Genomic DNA, 19548 nt, shown 5'->3' with positions numbered 1-19548 from the left:
ATTTTCGGAGATGTCAGATTATACAGAGATGGAGCTGAAGTTGCGAACAATGGAGGGATTTAAACGACAGAAGCTCTTTACAAGCGCCGGTTTGGGTCTCCGGATCTGGAGATGGGAACAACGCGAGCCGGGTTCAGGGACTGGTCAGAGCAGCGCTGGGAGGACGTCCAGGCGTGAAATGGATTTATAAAAAAACAAGCCGAAGGAAGAGAGAAACGTGTAGAGGCGTAGGAGCGTGACAAAAACAAACAGGGAAAAGTGTATCTGATCTAAAAAAGTGTTTTGGTGTGTTATAAAGCCAACAGGATGCCTGGATTTGTTGCTCTTTCATAGCAATAAATTAGAAGTTAATATCAGAAAGTAAGTTTTTAGTGGAGTTAGCGTGATGGAGGAGGACAATAATAAACCTGATATCTGATGCTGTCAAATGTTACCTGTTTTGGAGTCTTCCAGGGTGAATAGTGACCTGAAATGTTGAGAACACAAAACATGCTTTAGGGTAAAATTAAAAAAAGAAGAAGAATGATAAAAAAAAACCTGGTGAAAACAAAAAAATACAGATGTGGATGGTAGAACGGAAATAATGTGCAACAGGAGACATCCGAAAAAAGTCATAAGATATAATTTCTAATTAGTGTGTTCACTGCAAAGACATACACAAGCAATTCATTTTGAGTTGGTATCTTTTTCCATAAGACAAAGAAAACTTACAGCAGGATATGGGAGCTTGTTTTAAGTAAATTATTCCCTGATATTGATGAAAACATGCAAAACCCACTGATTATTTCACTTATCACATCACAATTTTAGAAATTGCTGACTTAAAATAAGTTCCTGCAAATTGCTGAAAAGTTTTTAATTATTTTCAATGCATTAATGCATTTGCAAAAAAAAAAAAAAAAAAAAGCTAGACAAAAATACTTGGTAAGATTTTGGTTTTTTACAATGTTTGACTTTGAAATATGGACGAAATCTGAGCTGAAGAGAAAAGTGAGAAAAATTTTAATAAAGCCTTCTTTGATTAAGTTAATGAGATTTGGAAACAACGTTAATTATATTTCTTACATTAAATGTTAACTGAACACTAATGGCACGTTTATACTGTTATATCAGCTCCTAATGTAAGAAAAAGTTAATAATAGACACTGAACTGCTTCATTAGGATAAGTAGAGCTAAAAAATTAGACAAATGTGAAAAAATTAGACAAATGTGAAAAAAATGTGAATTTGTCCTTCAAATTGCAAATGAAGGACAAAAAAAAAACAATGAAAATGAGAGGAGGAAAACTGAACAGAAACAGTGAAGAGTTGTGTTTATTTGAGGGTTCAAATAACCACTTATAAGTAAATAATATCTAAAACTCCTCAAATACTGAGTGGGTTAAGTTTTTATCAACATAAAGTCCAGCTTGCTCATGAGGACTTGGGGATTGCGTCAGATTCCTGGTCGATCCGTCATACTGGCTTCTCTTACTGTTATTCCCCTTTTTCTGCTCTGATTTCAGATTTGTGTTGATGTTCTTCTGCAGATTTAATGCTCTTCCTGGTCTCTCAAGCATTGGACACAGATTTTGAATTCTCTACAGAAAGTCAGAGCAGAAACATCCAGTCTGAGTGAAAAGCTGCTGGATTCTGGTTCAGGTAAAATGTAATTTGCGACCCGTAGTAAATTATGAATGGAGTCCAGTGAATTCATAAAAACCTCTTACATGTTAATGTTTACATCAGGAAATTTTGCACATGCACACTTTACTGGAGGGCAAAAAGACGATTCTTTGACATGGTATCCATAGCCGCGATGCCGCTGTAGTACAGTAATGTTAACAATTCAGAGCAATTCGCCACAGAGGAGGGAGAAATAGCGCAGAAAAACGTTAAAGAACAATTCAGACTCGCTGCCAGAGCAACTGACAACATCGCCACTTTATGCTTCTGGATTCAACACCGAAAAACAAACTTTCCCCACATAAAAACCGAACATTCAGTCTCCTAGAGTATTATGTTTGTTGGTTAATAAGTGATCGCTGTGTTAGATTAGCTGCTGCTGCTGTTGAGCTAAGCTAACACTGCAGTGTTTGATGAGTTAATTTAAACACCTGCTCTACTGACATTCTGTCAGAGTTGGTGTTTAGGTTGCCTTTTTTGATTATTTTTTAACTGAACTGAACCACATCAGATTCCACAGCACACCTACATGTTACAGATGTCATAGTCAAGCTAGCATAACTCCACTACTTCCCTCTCCTTTGCTAGATTTTTGTCTTAATTAAAACTTTTCCAGGCCTTGTCTAGTTTTTGCAGTGCTAGCGATTGGTAACAAAGCATTGCGCTTCTTTTTCTTTTACATATCAGGCTTACATTTAAGATTTAGCATGTTATATTGATAGCTAAATCCAATGCTAGTCATCGTTAGCGAGAAACTTCTTGCTCTGATGAGGACAAATCTTGTGTGCATGACATCATGCTGGAAGGGCTGCATATTTTCTCTTAATGGAAACAAGGAAGTTAGGAAAGGAAATTGAAAAGATTTTGGTCATTTTCCCTGTTATGTTTCTGTCATTTTTGTTTTTGTTTTTCACATTTCTTGCCGAGCAACCTCCGTTTTAGTGATTAGACTTTTCATGTGGTCACACGCTGACCGCACACATGTACAAGCCGAGCCCTTCCATTAATCTTCCGCGCTCTCACTTCAAACATCAAGCTGTTCTTTCAGTTTCTGTTACCAGAAAGAACATTTAAATCAATCATCGATCCGTCAGCAGCGCCAGGAACGGAGAGGCAGAACGTAAACGCTGCAGCTTTCTCTTAACTGGGCTCGGTTTGTCACACAACACAGCAAGGTAAAGGTTACACTTTCTCTTTTCTCTCTCCAATCCGTCTTGGGACGACCTTTCAGGAGGCATTTCACACATTTCTGCTGTTTGCAGCCACAACAAGCGGGAATCTACAGAAAAGAGTTAGGGATACCGAATTTTTTATTTTTTTTTCTGCATCACCAGGCAAATTTAGTCTGAAAACTCAAATTGACCAAGTAACTTTGGGAAAGACGAGAGTTCAGGTTTCCAAATTCTATAAGAAGGAAGAAACACCTAGGTTATTATTTTCAGAAACTTGCAAGATAATTGACACACCCAAGAATGTTTGATTATTTAAAGTCAGAATCATTAAAAAGAATTTTAAAAAAGTTGGAAATTCTGAGAAAAGTTGGAATTCTGAGAGTAAAGCAAAGCTTGAAATTCAAAGTCAAAAGTTGAACTTTTTTTAGTGGCCTTAATTAATTATTATTAAGAAAAACACTTTATTTATCTTCTAGATTTAATTCATCTCACTTTCTGGAAGTCACAAGCATATGCTAACACAGAAATCAAATTACGGGATGATTGCTCGCCAGTTGTCCCACTGAGATGCTACTGGAACGCTGACAACGCAGGAAATTGCCAAAAGTTGCAACTTTCAGAGTAAAGCTGCTGAAACGAGACGCCTCGTCAGATCTACATATTGTCATATTTTCTATTTGTCTGTCAATAAATGTGAGTATTTCATCAGGACAACTACAGGAGACGGAGTGAGGCTTTTGCTTCGCACGCTCCTGAGAATCACTAAAAAAGCCTCTTCAGAATACGCAGCGAGCAACAGAAGCAGAGCCGAGCCGAACCGACAGAGGAGCGGGCCGCCACCAGGCGTCAGTGACCGAAGCCGTCCTCAGGGTGAAGTCCCTGTTAACTCAGGCATGGCAGACATTTAGTTGGATGCGAGTGTCACCGCGCCCCGTGGCAGTAAGAGGAGAAAGTCTGGGCTGAATGAGCCGTCCGTGGCGCTGAAAGCTCCGCAGCGCTTATCAGACGTGTCAGCTCGGCTGCAGGGACACCGCAGAGTCCGGCTCACTTGCTGCTTCTCAGCAAAGTGCAGCTCTGGACTGCAGAACCTTAAGATGTTTCGGATAAAACAGTAAAAATGTTTCCAGGGTTTCCTTCACATAAAGTACACAGAAAAAAACAAATAATAAAAAGACATAACATGACTTTGGGCTGGGACTTTCATGCATTAATTACGTAGATTTTAAGGTGCAAAAATTTTTATGCAATTAATTATACTCAGATTTGTGCGGTTCTGGAGACAGAAAAGCAATATCCAATAGCTTTTACCGATTATTACTGTGACAAACAATAATATTGTTTTGAGACCAAGTATAATGGTAATAAGGGCATCTAAATGCAAGAACGCATTCTCAAACATCAGTAAACCTGAATCCTAATGAACATTTGACGCTAGAACTGGAAGAGATTTTACACATTCAAAACAAACAAAGCAACAAATAAAACTAACTGTACAGTCTCTGTAAGCACAATTCTCCTTGAAAAAAGGGCTAGATGAGACCAAATCACCTGATGAAGAAAGAAAAAGACAAAAAAGCTAAATCATGCAAAAGTAGATAACTGTGGTCGTTTTAATTTATCATGTAATTCATTGAGTTATTGCTTATTTAATTGATGACAAAGCTACTTCTCTTGTCCGACTGGGTGTTAATTTCTGTAAAAAAAAATTTGATGGGACGCTTTTTGTATTCAGGTTGTGCTAAAAGGTGTTAGCCATCTAAATGCGAAATATGTAGTGGCAAAGAAGTTCCTGAAACACTTCAAAGTTAAATGCGTATTAACGCACTTTGCTAGTTTATTTACTGTTTTTAGAAACAGTAATTAGCTTTGTTGTTGAGCTAATATATCTATTTATTCAATAATTTAGCAGCTAAATGGGTTTTTGAATTGAAAAAGTTGGTCAGTGTATAGTTAAATCCAATTAATTACAGACCCTACAATTAGCTAGATTAAAAACTGAAATTGAGTTCCACCATTATTCATAACCTGAAGCTGTTTTAAACATTTCTACAAACGTGCTCCTTGTTCTTCATGATGTATTTTTTTTTCTGAGATCTATCTGCACTCTGGCATCAATTAGGTGACTTATGGAGGAAATCCAAGAATTTTATTCATGTTTATCAGAGTCTCTGAATGTTAAGACTCAAACGATTAATCGCAATTAATCGATTATAAAAATCAACTAATTTCGTAATCAATTGATTAACTGGTGTATACACTAAAAAACAGACATTTCCTGGAAAACCCAACATATTCCAAGTTATAAGCTAAAACTGTACAAAATATATATAAATTTTGTATTTAAGGCAGACATATCTTTTACCCAAAACTCCTCAAGTTAAAATAATGATACTATTGTATTTAGGTAATAACATGTTTATTTTTCTTTTTAAAAAACTTAATAAATTTTTTATTGGCATCTTTTAATATATTTTTAACGTACATATGAACAAAAAAAACTTTTATATGTTTTTAAAATTTCACCAGATTAATTGAATAATCGATAGAATAATTGTTCTACAAAATAAGCGTTATTTGCAGCGCTACTCAATACTAATACATGCCACAATTGTTTTGTTTTGTAAAATAAAAATAAAAAACACTTTGTTTTATTTTTCCTCCATTTAAAGTTTTTTTTGTCACATAACTTCACAAAAAATGCTATGTGTGAAACTATTTCAACTAAAGCAACTAAAGTTTGCATTCTTTTTTACACAAAAACAAAAGTTTTTATTCTCAATTTAAACTGTGAAAAACCACTTAAATCATGAATCTTTGTGTCTTCAAATGATGCTTAACGAGCAACGTCATTTCTCCCCCCAAAATACAAAGTTATAATTTGTACAAAAATGTAGTTGTGTGCATGACTGACACGAATACATGGATCTGCATGAATAGATGCTTTAACCTGACAAAGCTGGATCTATGATTTCTGGATCTAAATGCTGAGGGAGGTTTAATCAAATATGTGTTTAACTGAAAGCGGCCTGATTGCACAGACAAGGCAATAACAGTAGAAGTGATTGCATCATGTCAGAATGCTGATGTTTTTTCCTGAATATGCATTCGAGGAAGAAGAGGTCTGTCTCCTTCATATGACAGTTGCATTGTGCCTCTGTGCAAAAACAAACCACTTACACGAAGCAAACTGCTTGAATATGCATGATATGAGAGCTCAAAACACAGCCCAATTTATCAAACCGCACTCACACAGTTAGTGGATGATCACTTCATTGTAATAAAAGCCACAACAGAAGCTCTTGATTTGTTTAAGAGGTGACTTTAGTTTTTGAGCTGCTCCTCCTACACAGGGAGGAGATGTCATGCACAACTTTTAGCCTTGTGATCTAGTTTTTAAGGCAACATGGCTGCCTGCCATCTGCTTTGTCTGTCTTCTCTGGGCAGGTATCGATCCCTGGCGGCACCTCCAAACATTCAGAGCTAGCAGGGAGAGATCTGAGTGTGAACAAAGCTGAAAGGCTGTGATCTCCTGGCACAGAGTCCAGCTCATCTCTCTCTTCCTCTTATTGTTTTTCCACCTTGTTGTGCATGCACTCGATAGATGGATCACTGTGTAGTTAAAACACGCTCCCTGCAGGAGGCTTTGTTTCTTTCCATAAAGTTCAAGAACCTCTTCACCTGAGATCAGGTGGGAGGTCAAAGCAAAACCACTGTTTCATGATGTGCAATTTACCTCTGAAAACATGCAGGTGGTGGCCAATGATGGAGAAAGATGCTTAATAATGTAAAGAGGACTCAAACGATTAATCGCGATTAATTGAAATAATCGTCAACTAAATTTGTAATCAATTAATTATTAATGGCCTTTTTAAAACATCATTTTATTCAAATAACACACAATTAATCCAAAACTTAATCATTGCTTTTAAACTTAAAAACAAACATTTAAATAAAATTATTAAATTAGAAATTACAGGTTTTTTTAAAAGCCAAACCTTAAGCAAAAATTTTGTTTTAATTTATCCTTCTATCTATTATCCAAAATATCAGATTTTATCTCAAGATAAAAATGTTACCTTAAAAAAAACCATTTTGTTTTAAATAAAAATTTATTTATGAAATGTATTTTTTAAATATTGCATTTATATAAAATGTTTTATGAAAAAATAGCATTTTTATAAAAAATATAAAAATAAAAAATATATATATTTATTTTTATTTTATCTTGAAATGAAATTATTTGTTTAAGGTCAAACAATTTTTTTTTAGCATTTTATCTTGAATGAAAAGCATGTACATTTTTCATTTAAGATAAAAAACATCTCCTTTCTCAATTTTTTAATTTTTTTATGATCAACTGGTTCAAACTGCATTTTAAGAAAAAACAAATAAATAAATCTATATTTCTTTTCTTTTATTTAAAAAAGAAATTTATTTAACATATTTTAATGGATTTCTAAAACTACATTTAAAGCTTAAGAGGAAAAATCTTTAGATTTAGATGCCAATTTTTTGTGCCTGGTTAACTGATTAATCGTCAGAATAGTTGATGAAATAATCAATTACTAAAATTACCTTTACTTGCAGCGCTGCTGAATACAGTAAGTATGCGTGTAACTTTTACCTCCAACACATTTGTCAGTCTTAAAACTGAAACCATAACGTTTTTTTTATCCGATTAATCAATTTATCATTCAAGTAATCAATAGAATAATTAATAACTGGAATAATCACGAGTTGTAGCTCCAGTAAAGAGCTAATTCTGCGGTTTTAACGGTCGAGAAAGCCACTACAATTATCACTAATGAGGAGAAAAATGAATATTTGTTGGGAAGAGGGCAGCAGGGTGAAGATAAAATTCAAGGATGGGTGAGTCTGATATCTTTAATATGGTTCTGAGGACGGTCGAGTTTAATTGACTGGAAGATTTGATAAGAAAAAAGCCTCATTTCTGGACTGGTATGTCTCTAATAACTGTTGATATCAACACTTCTGGGCTTTCCAGAAAGAAAGTGAGGGAAAATATCTGATTTAGAGTTCAGAATATTTCTATTTTAAGTCTTCAAAACAGATTATTTAGGATTTTAAATTAATTTTGACGGCAGGAAAGTAATTTAAGTGACTTCTCTGACAGAAACAATTATTTTCAATTCAAATGACAGAAAATATTTTCAAAAAATAATTTTTATCCCTTCTGTGAGTTGGATGACAGAGTTTCAGAACCAATAAAAGAGTCATAATATCAGCAGAATGATAGATGCAATTTTACAGTATTTATTTTTTATAACAAATAATGAGAAAAAAACTGATGACTGCGACTCTTTTGTCAAAATGGAGTCAGTTATTTGCACAATAGTTCCAAAGTTCTGAATTTAATGCGAATGTGTTGTTTGGGTTGTTTTATGACCCACTTGTTAGTACAGAGAAATAAAAATAAAAACAAGGTCCCTGAATTTGGGAGTTAAGAAAGCATGAAAGCTGTCAGTGTTTGCGAGCGCGGATGAAAGCAAAGGAGGCGGTTGGTTGGAAAACATTACGACGAGCCGCTCAGCTGGCAAACATTTGCAGGACGCAGCCAGAGATTTGAGGGATGGCGGCTCTGCGGCCGACAGCAAAGGCCGGCTCCTTTAGACGCGTCCGGATTTATGAGAACGGTGGGAAGAAAACACGAAAACTGGTTACGGAAAAAAAAAAAAAAAGGACTTGAACTGTTATAGATGAGATATAAAAGGAAAGTTTTGGCTCTTGAAAATTACATTTTTTGTACTCCTTGTGTTGTCAGCACAACCAAGGCGGCCATCTTGTTTTAGAGCTTCTGTTTATTTGGACAGTGAGAATTAATTGATTAATTAATCAATTAATATGATGAATCACAATTAATCACAATAAATATGATTAGTCACGATTAATAATCATTATGATTAATCATATTAATAATTAATATGATTAATACAGTTAATCATGATTAATTTTGTTAATCATGTCAACTTTCGTTTCAGATCTTTATGAGCTTAATGTGGTTTCATGGTTAAATCTCTAAAAATATCCCCAAACGACACATGAACTTCTCCAAAACACATCTATTTAAAAATAAAACATTTTGAAAGTTGAACTCCTCTGACTCCCAGCTGTCTTTAACAAAGATGCTCTACAGTGCACCATGATGTATTCACTTATATCTACAAATGGAATAAGAAATCCTTGGCTCGACATTCCAACCATGAAAGTAAAACTACTTCAATCTCACTATTTTTTTACACTTTTAAAAGGGACTTTATTTGGATTTCGATGCTGGAAATAGAGACACGGGCAGCCTAATAAAGAAATAAACAGCCGTAACTACATTCAGATGGCAATGCTGACCTTTGCTGCAGAGTCTCCACGGTGTCTGTGGCTCTCAGGCAGCTGGCACTGTGACTCGAATGTGACATACAAATGCAAAGGCAAAACTGCTTTGCGTTCAGATCGCCCTGCAAAGTTCATGCGTCACCTCTCAGTAGACGCCAAGGCAAATCAAGACCCAAAAAATTAAAACGGACTCAATTCCAGCTGCTTTGTAATGTAAAAAATGAGACCTTTCTCAATATTTCTAAAGTATTTCCACCTTTTAATGTAACAACAATGTAATCCGACTATTAACAATGAAAAGGAGAGCTCAAATAACTAGTGCAAATATAGAAATGCAGAATATTTTTATCTAATTTCAGGATATTTTTGTGTTTCTTTGCCAAAAGAAGGTTTTCTTATGTTGACCTGGATGTACGTTTTTCACTGTTTCTCTGCAGAACTAATAAATCTGGATTTCCCCCAGTGCATTATAAGCCTGGCAGCCACCAGGCTTTACTTTTACTCCCACCAGGCTTAGCATCGCTTATTTGCTTACATTTTTTTAAATGTTTAAATTTTGCTTTTAACATAGAAAAAAGATAAATACCAAGAGAATCGACTTTTTAATGCAACATAACTTAACTTTTTTCATATGTTTGCTTTGCTATGGTATAAGCATAAAGCTAAACACCTTTTTGTACCCTGTTCCTGACTGATACCTTTGAGATAATATTGGTATTTTGTAACTTTTCTTAACTAAAATATTTGAATGAAGAAGCTATTTTTTTAAATTTCTTTTTAGTAATTAAAAATCAGTAAAGATATTAAATTTGAACTTAAGAAGCCTAAACGCTTCATAAAACTATTATTGCAGTCAGGACACTTCATAAACCAGGTTATTTGAAGTTTTTTTGTCAGTTTTTCATGTCCTCTTAGAAGATTTATGAATTTTTCAGTTGGTTGAAAGAGAATGTCTGTCACTTCAAAGGTAGATAAACCTTTTGAAATAATCTATCATGGTTTCATGTCTTACTTCACAAAAACCGGCACCTTATTTTTCTTTTTTCAATATCTGCTACGTTTGTCCAGGGTGACAAAACACCTTCCTCTTTGTAAGATCCCTTTCATTTACCACCAGAGACGTTGACATTATTCTGAAGCTCTCTGACAGTTTTCGACTTTGAAGACAAACGTTGAAGTTTGAATGCTCACAGCTCACAAGGTCAGGGCATCATATTGCGAACACACACACAAAAAAAACAGCCCAGCTACCTGCAGACTCTGCTGTGGCGTTTTCTGTTTGTAAGAAAGAAAATGTATAGTTGGAAGCACCTGAAGGTCGTTTATATGTTAATTGGAGGAAAAATAGGATTTTTTTAGAGTAGGACTGGGCGATAAATTGATTTAATCAAAGCTTTGTTTTTTAATTTTTGGAAAATAAAGTCTTGGAGCTTTAGACTGAGGCCGCCATTTTGCTTGACAAACAAGTTTTTTTGGCTTCTATTTATTCACAGTTTGAATTCAAGTAAACTGTGAGAAAATATTGTTTTTTATTCTAATAACAAAAATAAACATATTATTAGAAGAATAAAGTCATTAGACAACAAAGTCAAAATAAAGTGAGAATAAAATTGCAATTTTAAAATAAAAAGCATTTTGCAAAGTTTTATTTTTACAGATAACACTTAATATTTAGTAGATTTAATAAATCTTTTAACACATTTAACTTGTAAAATATTGTTTTGTTTTATTTTGTTTTTCGGTGACAGTAATAGTTTTAGTTTTTTCATACTTTCATACTGATCTTAAGGTACAGAATCCAAGTATTGTGAGTAAATATAAAAAGTTTGGGAAGTGAATAAACCATTTTCAAAAAATGTATTCAAATTTTTGCTAAACAACTAATTAACTCCCAACTTCTCTTTTGTTATTTTTCAGATTGGAGGATTATGAGTGTAATTTGCCTACAAATAACACAAAAATCACATTTGAAAGGCTAATAAATAAATTTATAAACACAAAACTTCAATATGTTTTAGAGACGGACAATATAGTTCAACTTAGTTATTAATTTTTCCCCCACTAACTACTGTTTTTAATTATTTCAGTTAATGAAAATGTCTGTTATTTTATTTATTTTAGTAAACACTAATAAACTTAGTAGCACTCTACCTGTCAGCCATCAGAGAAGACTTACGCAGGCGTCGGAGCGCCTGCGCTACATGTGTGGCGTTTTGGGGATGTTATCATCGATGGTTTTATGGATTCAACACATCAGAGATAAAACTTTTTATGAACTGAGATGCACATTGAAAAAAATAAACCAACTACTTCCTGGCGTCTTCTTTGTCATTTTCAGCAGTGGTAACACCCTGTATCAGGTGTGCTGTGAATAAAACGTTCCTGTTGCAGTTTTGCAAAATAAATCAACTTTGCTGCAGCTGAAAAACCACCTCATCGAGCACAAAAACGTATTTTGTGTGTCAAAATTACCGTATTTCCATTAGACAAATTTATTTTTGTAATTAAATTTTTGTGCAGTTTTATGGTTACTGGACTGAAACACACAGAATCACACATTTTGCTCCTGTGGAGAACAACAACAGAACAATAAAGAGACTGCAGACTTACCTGTGGCCCCTCTCTGCACCACCAGGCTGGCCTCTGCCCCCACTGCACACTCCTTCAGCAGCTCCACCACCTGCGTGTGGTTGAATCCGGCCACTGCCTGCTTGTTTATCTCCAGGATCAGGTCACCTTCGCACAGACCCGGGCAGCCCTGAGGCTCCAGGACTTGCTTGACGCGCTGACCCGTCAGACTGTCTGCGATGGTGAAGCCGAACCCGTCCACGCCCTTCACCATCGTCACCGTCAGCAGCTCCCCTTGGGTTGCCCCAGAAGACGCCATGGAGACGCTGTCGGGCGGCGTGGTGCTGGTGGTGGCCGGGAGCGAGCCGTCCAGGTGGGTGTCGCCCGGGTGAGCGGTGAGAAGCGGCGGCTGCTGGGAGTTGACGTGGTCCTGACCGGGGTCCGTGACGAAGCGGGCCGTACGCGTCAGGTAGTCCAGGTAGTTATCGTAGCTGGTTCTGCCGTTCACCATGATGGGCCGCTGCTCCATGATGCCCAGCGGGGAGATGATGGTGGTGGTGTTGTTGGTGTTGGAGGCGTCCTCTGGGTCATACGGTAAAGGGTAGCCGCGACACAACACGAGCGTCACGCTCTGACCGATGGGAACCGACTGGAAGAGTTTCACCACGTCAGCGTGGGTCGTTCCCAGAACGCAGACGTCGTTAATGTAGACGATGACGTCCCCTATGAAAAGCAGCAAGGCAGAGAAAATGATTAATTGTGTTGAATTGATTATTGAAATAATCATCAAGTAATTTAGTAATCAATTAATTGCTAGACTCAAATCCGTATGTGGCAAGAAACGATTAATTGTATTAATAGTGTTGAATCATCATTAAAATAATCATGAATTGATACAATAAACATATAATTGTTAATGAGATTATACAGACACAAAAACGGTCAGTTTAAATGAAAAATATGCAGAATTTTTATCAAATTAATCAAATAATCGACAGATTAATCGATAATCATTACTTTCTGCTCTCTTATAAACATATTCTCAAGCTGAACTTTCTTTCACAAATTATGTAGTTAGTTTAAATGACTAGTTTGGTTTTAATTTAGTCAAAAAGTCCAATTTTGTTGACTGCGATTGATTTGTTTAATTAAGAAAATGGGTAGAAACATTGAGGGGGGAGAATACTTATAATTTATATTAAGTGTTAAGGGATTTTAACATTTGACAAAAACACTTTTTTGAAGCATAAACATAAAAAGCAACACTGCCGATTATCACCGATCATCAGAAAAGCACAAGTTGCACAGAGGAGAAGCAAAACAGGGATATTTCTCCAACATAATGAAAATTATGGCATAAATGTAGGCAGGAAGGCAAAAATAAAATAAAAAAACATTAGAAAGGAGCTGCTTAAAAGATTGAAAAACGAGATAAGACAATCAAATAAGAGCTAATGTGGGCTGATTTACATATGAGAAAAGCAAAGGCACAAATTATATAAACTAATTAAATGGGGAGAGAAAAATCAATATAATTTGCTGTTTTAGTAAAGCTGTGACACTGGCCATCAGACCGATGTTTGATCCTAACTGCAAAACGAGTCAAAGCTCAATTATCTGTTAGCTGTTTACAGAGACAGATGTATCCATGCTCTCACGTTTTCAGCCATAAACACAGATAAACAAAACCCCCAATAATCTCTTATCTGCCTTTCCTGCGTAAAAGGGTAAAGATGACAGGTGGCCATAAGTGTTTGCCTTTTATGGCTTCCATAGCTTTTATTTACTCACTGCAGTGTAGATAAAACCTCGCAGACAATTAAATGTTCCCACACAAAAAAGGACACCACATGCAGCCACAATCCTGTCTCCAGCTCTTTGCTAAATATAGTGTTTTACGTTCCACAGTGGAGGCACTGGTCAACTGGGAACAATAAAACCAATCCTTTTAAAGGCCAGGCGCTCAACATTACCTGCTTATTTTCTAATTATAGGCAAACTGTGGGGATTTCTAGAAAATGTTGCAAAGCTTTCCAACCAGTCAGTTGCATGAGAAGATAATTTATCCAATATTTATGGATTAATTGTCAAAGTGAAGCAAGAAGGTTAAAGCCTCTGAGCGACAGAAGTGAATGTGATCTCTCACTGTAAACGGAGTCGCATGCAAACGATTTCTGGTTTCTCTGCTGGTACTGGCAGAAAGAGCACACACCTAGAGGCGGCGTGACGTGAGGGACTTTTTAATTAATCAGGGTAAACGCGGCCGACATTTGCCTTGAGCGTTTGTGTCACAATCAATAGTCGAGCGCGCTGGCAGAAAACAAATGATGGTGCGGTGACCTCGCGGAGCCTCGCTCTCGCCATGTGTCTCAGTTTGTGGCCAGACAGAAAATGCAGACAGACCGGAAGCATCAACACATGTAAGAAGTATGAGCTGGAATCCAGGCATCTGCACTGATGACCACTTTAAATTCACGACGGTACGACTATTTTAGTTATCGATTAATCGATTATTCTGACGATTAATCAAAAAAGGTTTGGCACGTTCTGAAAATTCTTCACTTATGTCTTTTTATACAATATTAGAAAGACATTTTAAGATGCAAATAAATAATTAAATTCAATTTTTAAATAAGAAAACAAAACATTTTATTGTCTAAAATTGAACAACATTCCTTTAGTGAAAGCAGCTACAAAATATTTTTTAACTCATCCCTTTCTGCTTGACTTACCTTCAGTAAGTGAAGGCTGATCTGTTGATTATTTTTTAGGATTGCCAAAAAATAAATGAATAGCAACTGGATTTGTTTTTTTTTTTTTTTTCTATAAAACCTGAACTGGGCAAAGCTAAAGTATGACACTTTGTTTTGAGTAGAACATTTTTAAATAAAGTTTTTTTTTGTCTCAGATGCTAAATTTATAAATGTTTTGACTTTATTACAGCTCTTAGTATGTTTTTCTTTCAGCAAATGGCTTTTTTTGAGTCTTGATACTTGAGTTAACAATTAATTGATGAGTAAAATTAATTGACAATTAATGCAATAAATGATTAATCACGATTAATCAGATTAATTGTTTCTGAACATATATGACATGACTCGCTAAAAATCAGGCTGTAGAATTAATTTACTTTTTTAAAAGTGCATTTCTTTATGGAAAAGGTTGAATTTAAGATGTTATATGCTAACATTTCTAAGGTGACACTTTCCAAGCTCTACAATTATGTGAAATGGATAAAATGTTGCCAAACACAGATCTACGAAAAATTTCAATGATGTCAGATTCTTGTAAAGCAGAAACCACTGCATCCTCGTTTTTGCACAGTGACTAAGGATGACTTTTCCAAGCTGAGTCATCTCACCGTTTCTTCCTTTCATAATTCTACATGACATATTAATTTCCCTCTAATGGTGTGTTCAGAAGTGTGTGAACATAAGAGGGCTGAGAGTCCCTGCTGAGAGGATTACGGCATCTCAAAACTCCCAGCATGATTTCGATGGAGACTGCATTTCCAACTGTCCAAGAGATGTCCTCAGGTTTTAGCAATTAATGTCCTTTTGCTTCGTTATTGCAATATATGTCCAAATAATGCTATTTATCTGTCAGAGAGTCTGAGTGAGACAGATATTTAGCTTTATCTTTCTGTAAATCATGAGAACAGATAAGACAAAAATAAAAGAGGACAAAATTTAAGCGGATGATTCCGTGAACTAATTGGAAGAGATTTCATTTTGATGGCGAAATTAAAGTTTTTCTACTTCCATTTTGCATCTGCTACTTCAAAAAACAGCCCAAATGCTCAAAAAAACCCACACAGCCATTTTTAAAAAACTTAAATTATTTATTGCTGAACAATGGCTGCTAAAGACAACGGATTGCTCTGTACTTAATCTATTTCTGCACAAAATAAATGTAGCTGCCAGGAGTCGTTTTGTAGTGACCATGCGTCAGTTTGTGCTGCTTTAATAATTAAAGATTTAAATTAATTTTCTAGAATCTATGTCATTTCAATTACTAGTATCAGCATGAAGTCATTTAGAGCTACTTTGGTTTGATCTGAACCAGAATAAATGAAAATTGAGTGAAACAGAAAGTCTTCAGAAAATAGTATGTAACTAAATTACATACTATGAAATAAATTGAAATGGTTCAAGAACATAGAAGCAATGAATTAGTAACAAGGGCATGTCATGTTACATCTGTTAGCTAGCTAGTTTAAGCTCCTTCACTTTCTAAAGGCTCGTTAAAAGCAGCTTAAATAATTGTCAAGTTCTGTACTGTCAAGAGTAAAACTTTCAAATAGGAATAAAATCGATTATTTCCAGTTGCAGAAAGGCTGTAAAGTGCATGTTTTTGTTTGTTTTTCAGGAAGAATGTGCAACAAAACACACTGAACTTAAAAAATAAAAGGTTTTATCGTTTTAAAACAGACACTGTGGTGACTGGATAAGGATGTAGCTCAGCAGAAAAAAACCCCTTTAGTGCTGAATAAGAGACAGTAATTAGCCTCCACAGTTTGTAGCAACTTGTTAGACCCGCTAATCTATATGAACCTTGCTCCTAAGGGGCGTAAATGGAAAACTATGTTGAACAAATGCAAATATTTGCATAAATAAAACTATAAACATAAGAAAATACCTATTTAATACTATAGTATTAAATCTAAGCGTTAAGCCACTAAGGTCCATAAAACAAAAGATCTGAGTTTTAAAAAGTATGTATCCCTGACAAGCTGTGCTCTATAATGAAATTGCATGACAAAGATGCCCAAGAGGGGTCGAATCCAAACGAAGGCAAGAACCTTCAACCCAAAATTGCAAATTTCACACCCCTCCCAGGCCTGGGTTTCTCTGAGTTTCTGTGATTGTGCCTGCTCTGTAACTGTAGAAGTAGGACACTCAGTCTGAAGAGGGGGATGGAGCAAGGCTGGTGAGGCACAGATGAAGATGAGCTGAAGGGATCGAAGAGGAGTAACTCTTAGCTATTTTGGGGAGAATAATACATAAAACAAGAGAAGGGAATTCGAAAATAGAGTAGGAGTACAGAAACAGATTGAAAAGACGAGCTTTATTAGTCAACTAGGGATGTATTTTGTACCGGTGAGCCTATAAGTCAGTAAAAACAGGGCTAGTTGGGGCATTTATGTTAAAGCAATGACATGAACTTTTCAAAATCTGCAAGAGGACAAAGTTTTAAAGAGGACACAACTTTCGATCAGTGTTTTTAGAGTCAATGTGATGAATAATGTCCAAAATTAGATTTGCTCCACAATATACATCACAGTACAACCTGACTACTATTCATCCTTTGACCTTTATTGCAGATGGATCATCTCAGTGTACAGCAGTTTGTTCCCCTATGTGGCCATGACCAAGAGCTGTAGGACTCAGTCTGTTCCATGATTAATGGAAGAACAAAAATGCACAGTTGGTTCCCAGGCATGTGCATATATCCACATATAAAGCTTTTGCCAGTGCAAATTTTAAGATGAACTAGCACTAGACTTAAACAGTACTCTCAAAAACTGAGAAAACATTTTAAATCCATATTAGGGTTCCAAATAATGATCAATTAATCTATTATTCTGACGATTAATCATTTAATTTATTATTCTAACAATTAATTTGATTTAAAAATCTGGCATGTAATGGAAATTTCTCACTTAATCATTTTAATACAATATTACAAACAGACTGAAAGATGCAAATAAACCATTCAATTAATTTTTAGAAGTAAAAACTTTACATTTTTGTGCCAAACAGGCAATAACAAGATTCAGTTTGTGAAATTTGACATCAGCATGTGAAAAATCAAGTTTTTCTGCTTGACTTGGCATCAATAAATTGCAGCTCTAATTTGTTTATTATTTTTTTGATTAATAACTTGGCAGCAAAAGGTGTTTTTTTTAGCATAATTTAAACCAGCGGAAGCTAAAACTGTGGCACATGAAGAGTTTGGGTAGAACATATATATAATTATATATATATATTTTTTTTTAATCTCAAATGCTAATTGTATATATATCTTTTGAAAAATTTTGGCTTTATTACTGTTGTAAGTATGTTTTTTCAGGAAATTACCTTTTTTAGAGTCTGTATACTCCAGTTAACCATTAATTAATTGCTAAATTAGTTAGCGATGACAATCGATTAATCACGATTAGTCGCTTTAGATTTAACTGATTCAGATAAATAAAAGTTTTTTTATTTTGCTATTTGTTTTTTTTATTTATCTGGGGCTCAGTTTAGCTCTGTTTCAGGCAGCGTGTCAGCCGTTCCCGAGGCTTACCTGTGGCCATTTTGCCATCGGCTGCGGCGGGTCCATCAGGAATAACGCTTTTGACCTGGAGGAACTCATCAGGCTCATCCCCGCCGATGATGGTGAAGCCGAACCCCATGTTGCTCTTTTGGAGTGCCATGGACAGGAAGCTGCCTTTTAGCTGAGTCGGGTCTCGGGTGAACAGGGGCTTCTCTAAAAGTGAAAACAAACAAAAGCGATAACCGGTTTGAATTTTTTCCCAGTCACTGAAAGAACCTCAAAGCTGGAGCAGGGTGAGGCTCAGAGGGCAGAGGCATGATGGGGAAAGCTTGTCCACTAGCAAGGGAAGTTGGTAGGGTAGCATAACTAGACACAGGTTGGGCTGATAGATGCAGGTGAGGTTTAGCAATTCTTACTCCAGATGCAAAAATCCACCCCAACATGACCGTCACCGGATCGCTCTCCTCAAAAGCTGAAACGGCCTCTTGACCAAAATTTTAAGCGCATTTGAAATATTCCAAAAATGTATATTTTGCAGTTTTGGATTTAAAATAATTTTCTTAGTAGAGCCACCCCTCTACCCTCACACCCCAAGTCAACGTTTACACTCACACGTGAAAATGGCTGCCAACAGATGCACAATTATACAACCGTACGTCTTTGGAAAGCAGAAGTGGAGCCTCCTGCACAGCCAACAAGAATGCAGCGAGCGGTCTCTGGAAAAACCTCTGGTCTTTTCCAGCAGCCATTGTACAACAGTAAAACCAGCTGACCAAACGCATTGACACTTTGTCTGTGTTGCTAAGTAACCAGCGGGGCTTCGATGGGGTTGCTAGGTAACTGCAATGCCTGCTGATTTGTGACGTTACATTCTGGAGGTTATCCAAACAGCTCATTATCTACACAGCAAAAAGTATCAGCTTACTGACAAAAATCCCCTGGGTGGTGTTTTTTTTGTTAAGCATTTGGGGTTGCTTATAGAAGTAGTAGAAACCCAAAAAGAAAATACAAAACTATGTTACATTCTGTAGGCTTTTAAAATGGCTCATTTTCCAGACACCAAAAATCTTCAACTTTCTGCAGAAACTTTCTGGGTGTTTTTTTAAGCACTTGGGTTGTTTCTATATGCTGTATAAACCTAAAATGAAGTATAAAAACCCAAATTTCAGATTAAAGGTCCTCTTAAAGGTTGTTTACAAAAAAATGCTTCCTCAGATTTTTTTTTTTGTCTCTCATTTCTTCTTTTTGCATTGCGAAGCTCTACTTAGAACCCTCTTAACATCCAGCGGTGCAAAATGTGAATTCTTGCCATTTTTCAACCGGTCTTCAAACTTTGATGGGAGTGGACGAGGGGGCAGAGGGCGTGCAGAGTGCAGCAGCGGTGCAGCTCACGGGTCCAGCAGAAAACATGCTCTCAGCAGGGGATCAGTTCCACAGGAAGATGCTTGAGGAATTTTAAGGAAAAGTGGGAGAATTTTTTTAGAGGAGCGCCTTGAGTAGTAATGAGCGGATCTCAGCCAACAGGATTAGTCACACT

General features: G+C 36.0%; 1 protein-coding gene across 3 annotated transcripts in view; it reads right to left on the bottom strand.

Annotated features, from left to right (window-relative positions):
- Positions 1-19548, bottom strand: part of magi2a (membrane associated guanylate kinase, WW and PDZ domain containing 2a) — a 191598-nt gene that overhangs the window by 28243 nt on the left and 143807 nt on the right. For all 3 annotated transcript variants that reach the window (XM_055020357.1, XM_055020358.1, XM_055020359.1), the window contains 3 exons: positions 18042-18224; positions 11796-12476; positions 435-466 (listed from right to left, as the gene is read on the bottom strand). In XM_055020357.1, coding sequence (XP_054876332.1) covers positions 435-466; positions 11796-12476; positions 18042-18224 — 896 coding nt within the window. The remainder of the gene's footprint in view (positions 1-434; positions 467-11795; positions 12477-18041; positions 18225-19548) is intronic.

Source organism: Poeciliopsis prolifica, unplaced genomic scaffold (assembly GCF_027474105.1).
Source record: "Poeciliopsis prolifica strain line A6 unplaced genomic scaffold, Auburn_PproV2 SCAFFOLD067, whole genome shotgun sequence".
Taxonomy (NCBI): Eukaryota; Metazoa; Chordata; class Actinopteri; order Cyprinodontiformes; family Poeciliidae; genus Poeciliopsis; species Poeciliopsis prolifica.
This window is presented reverse-complemented; position numbering and strand designations above follow the sequence as displayed.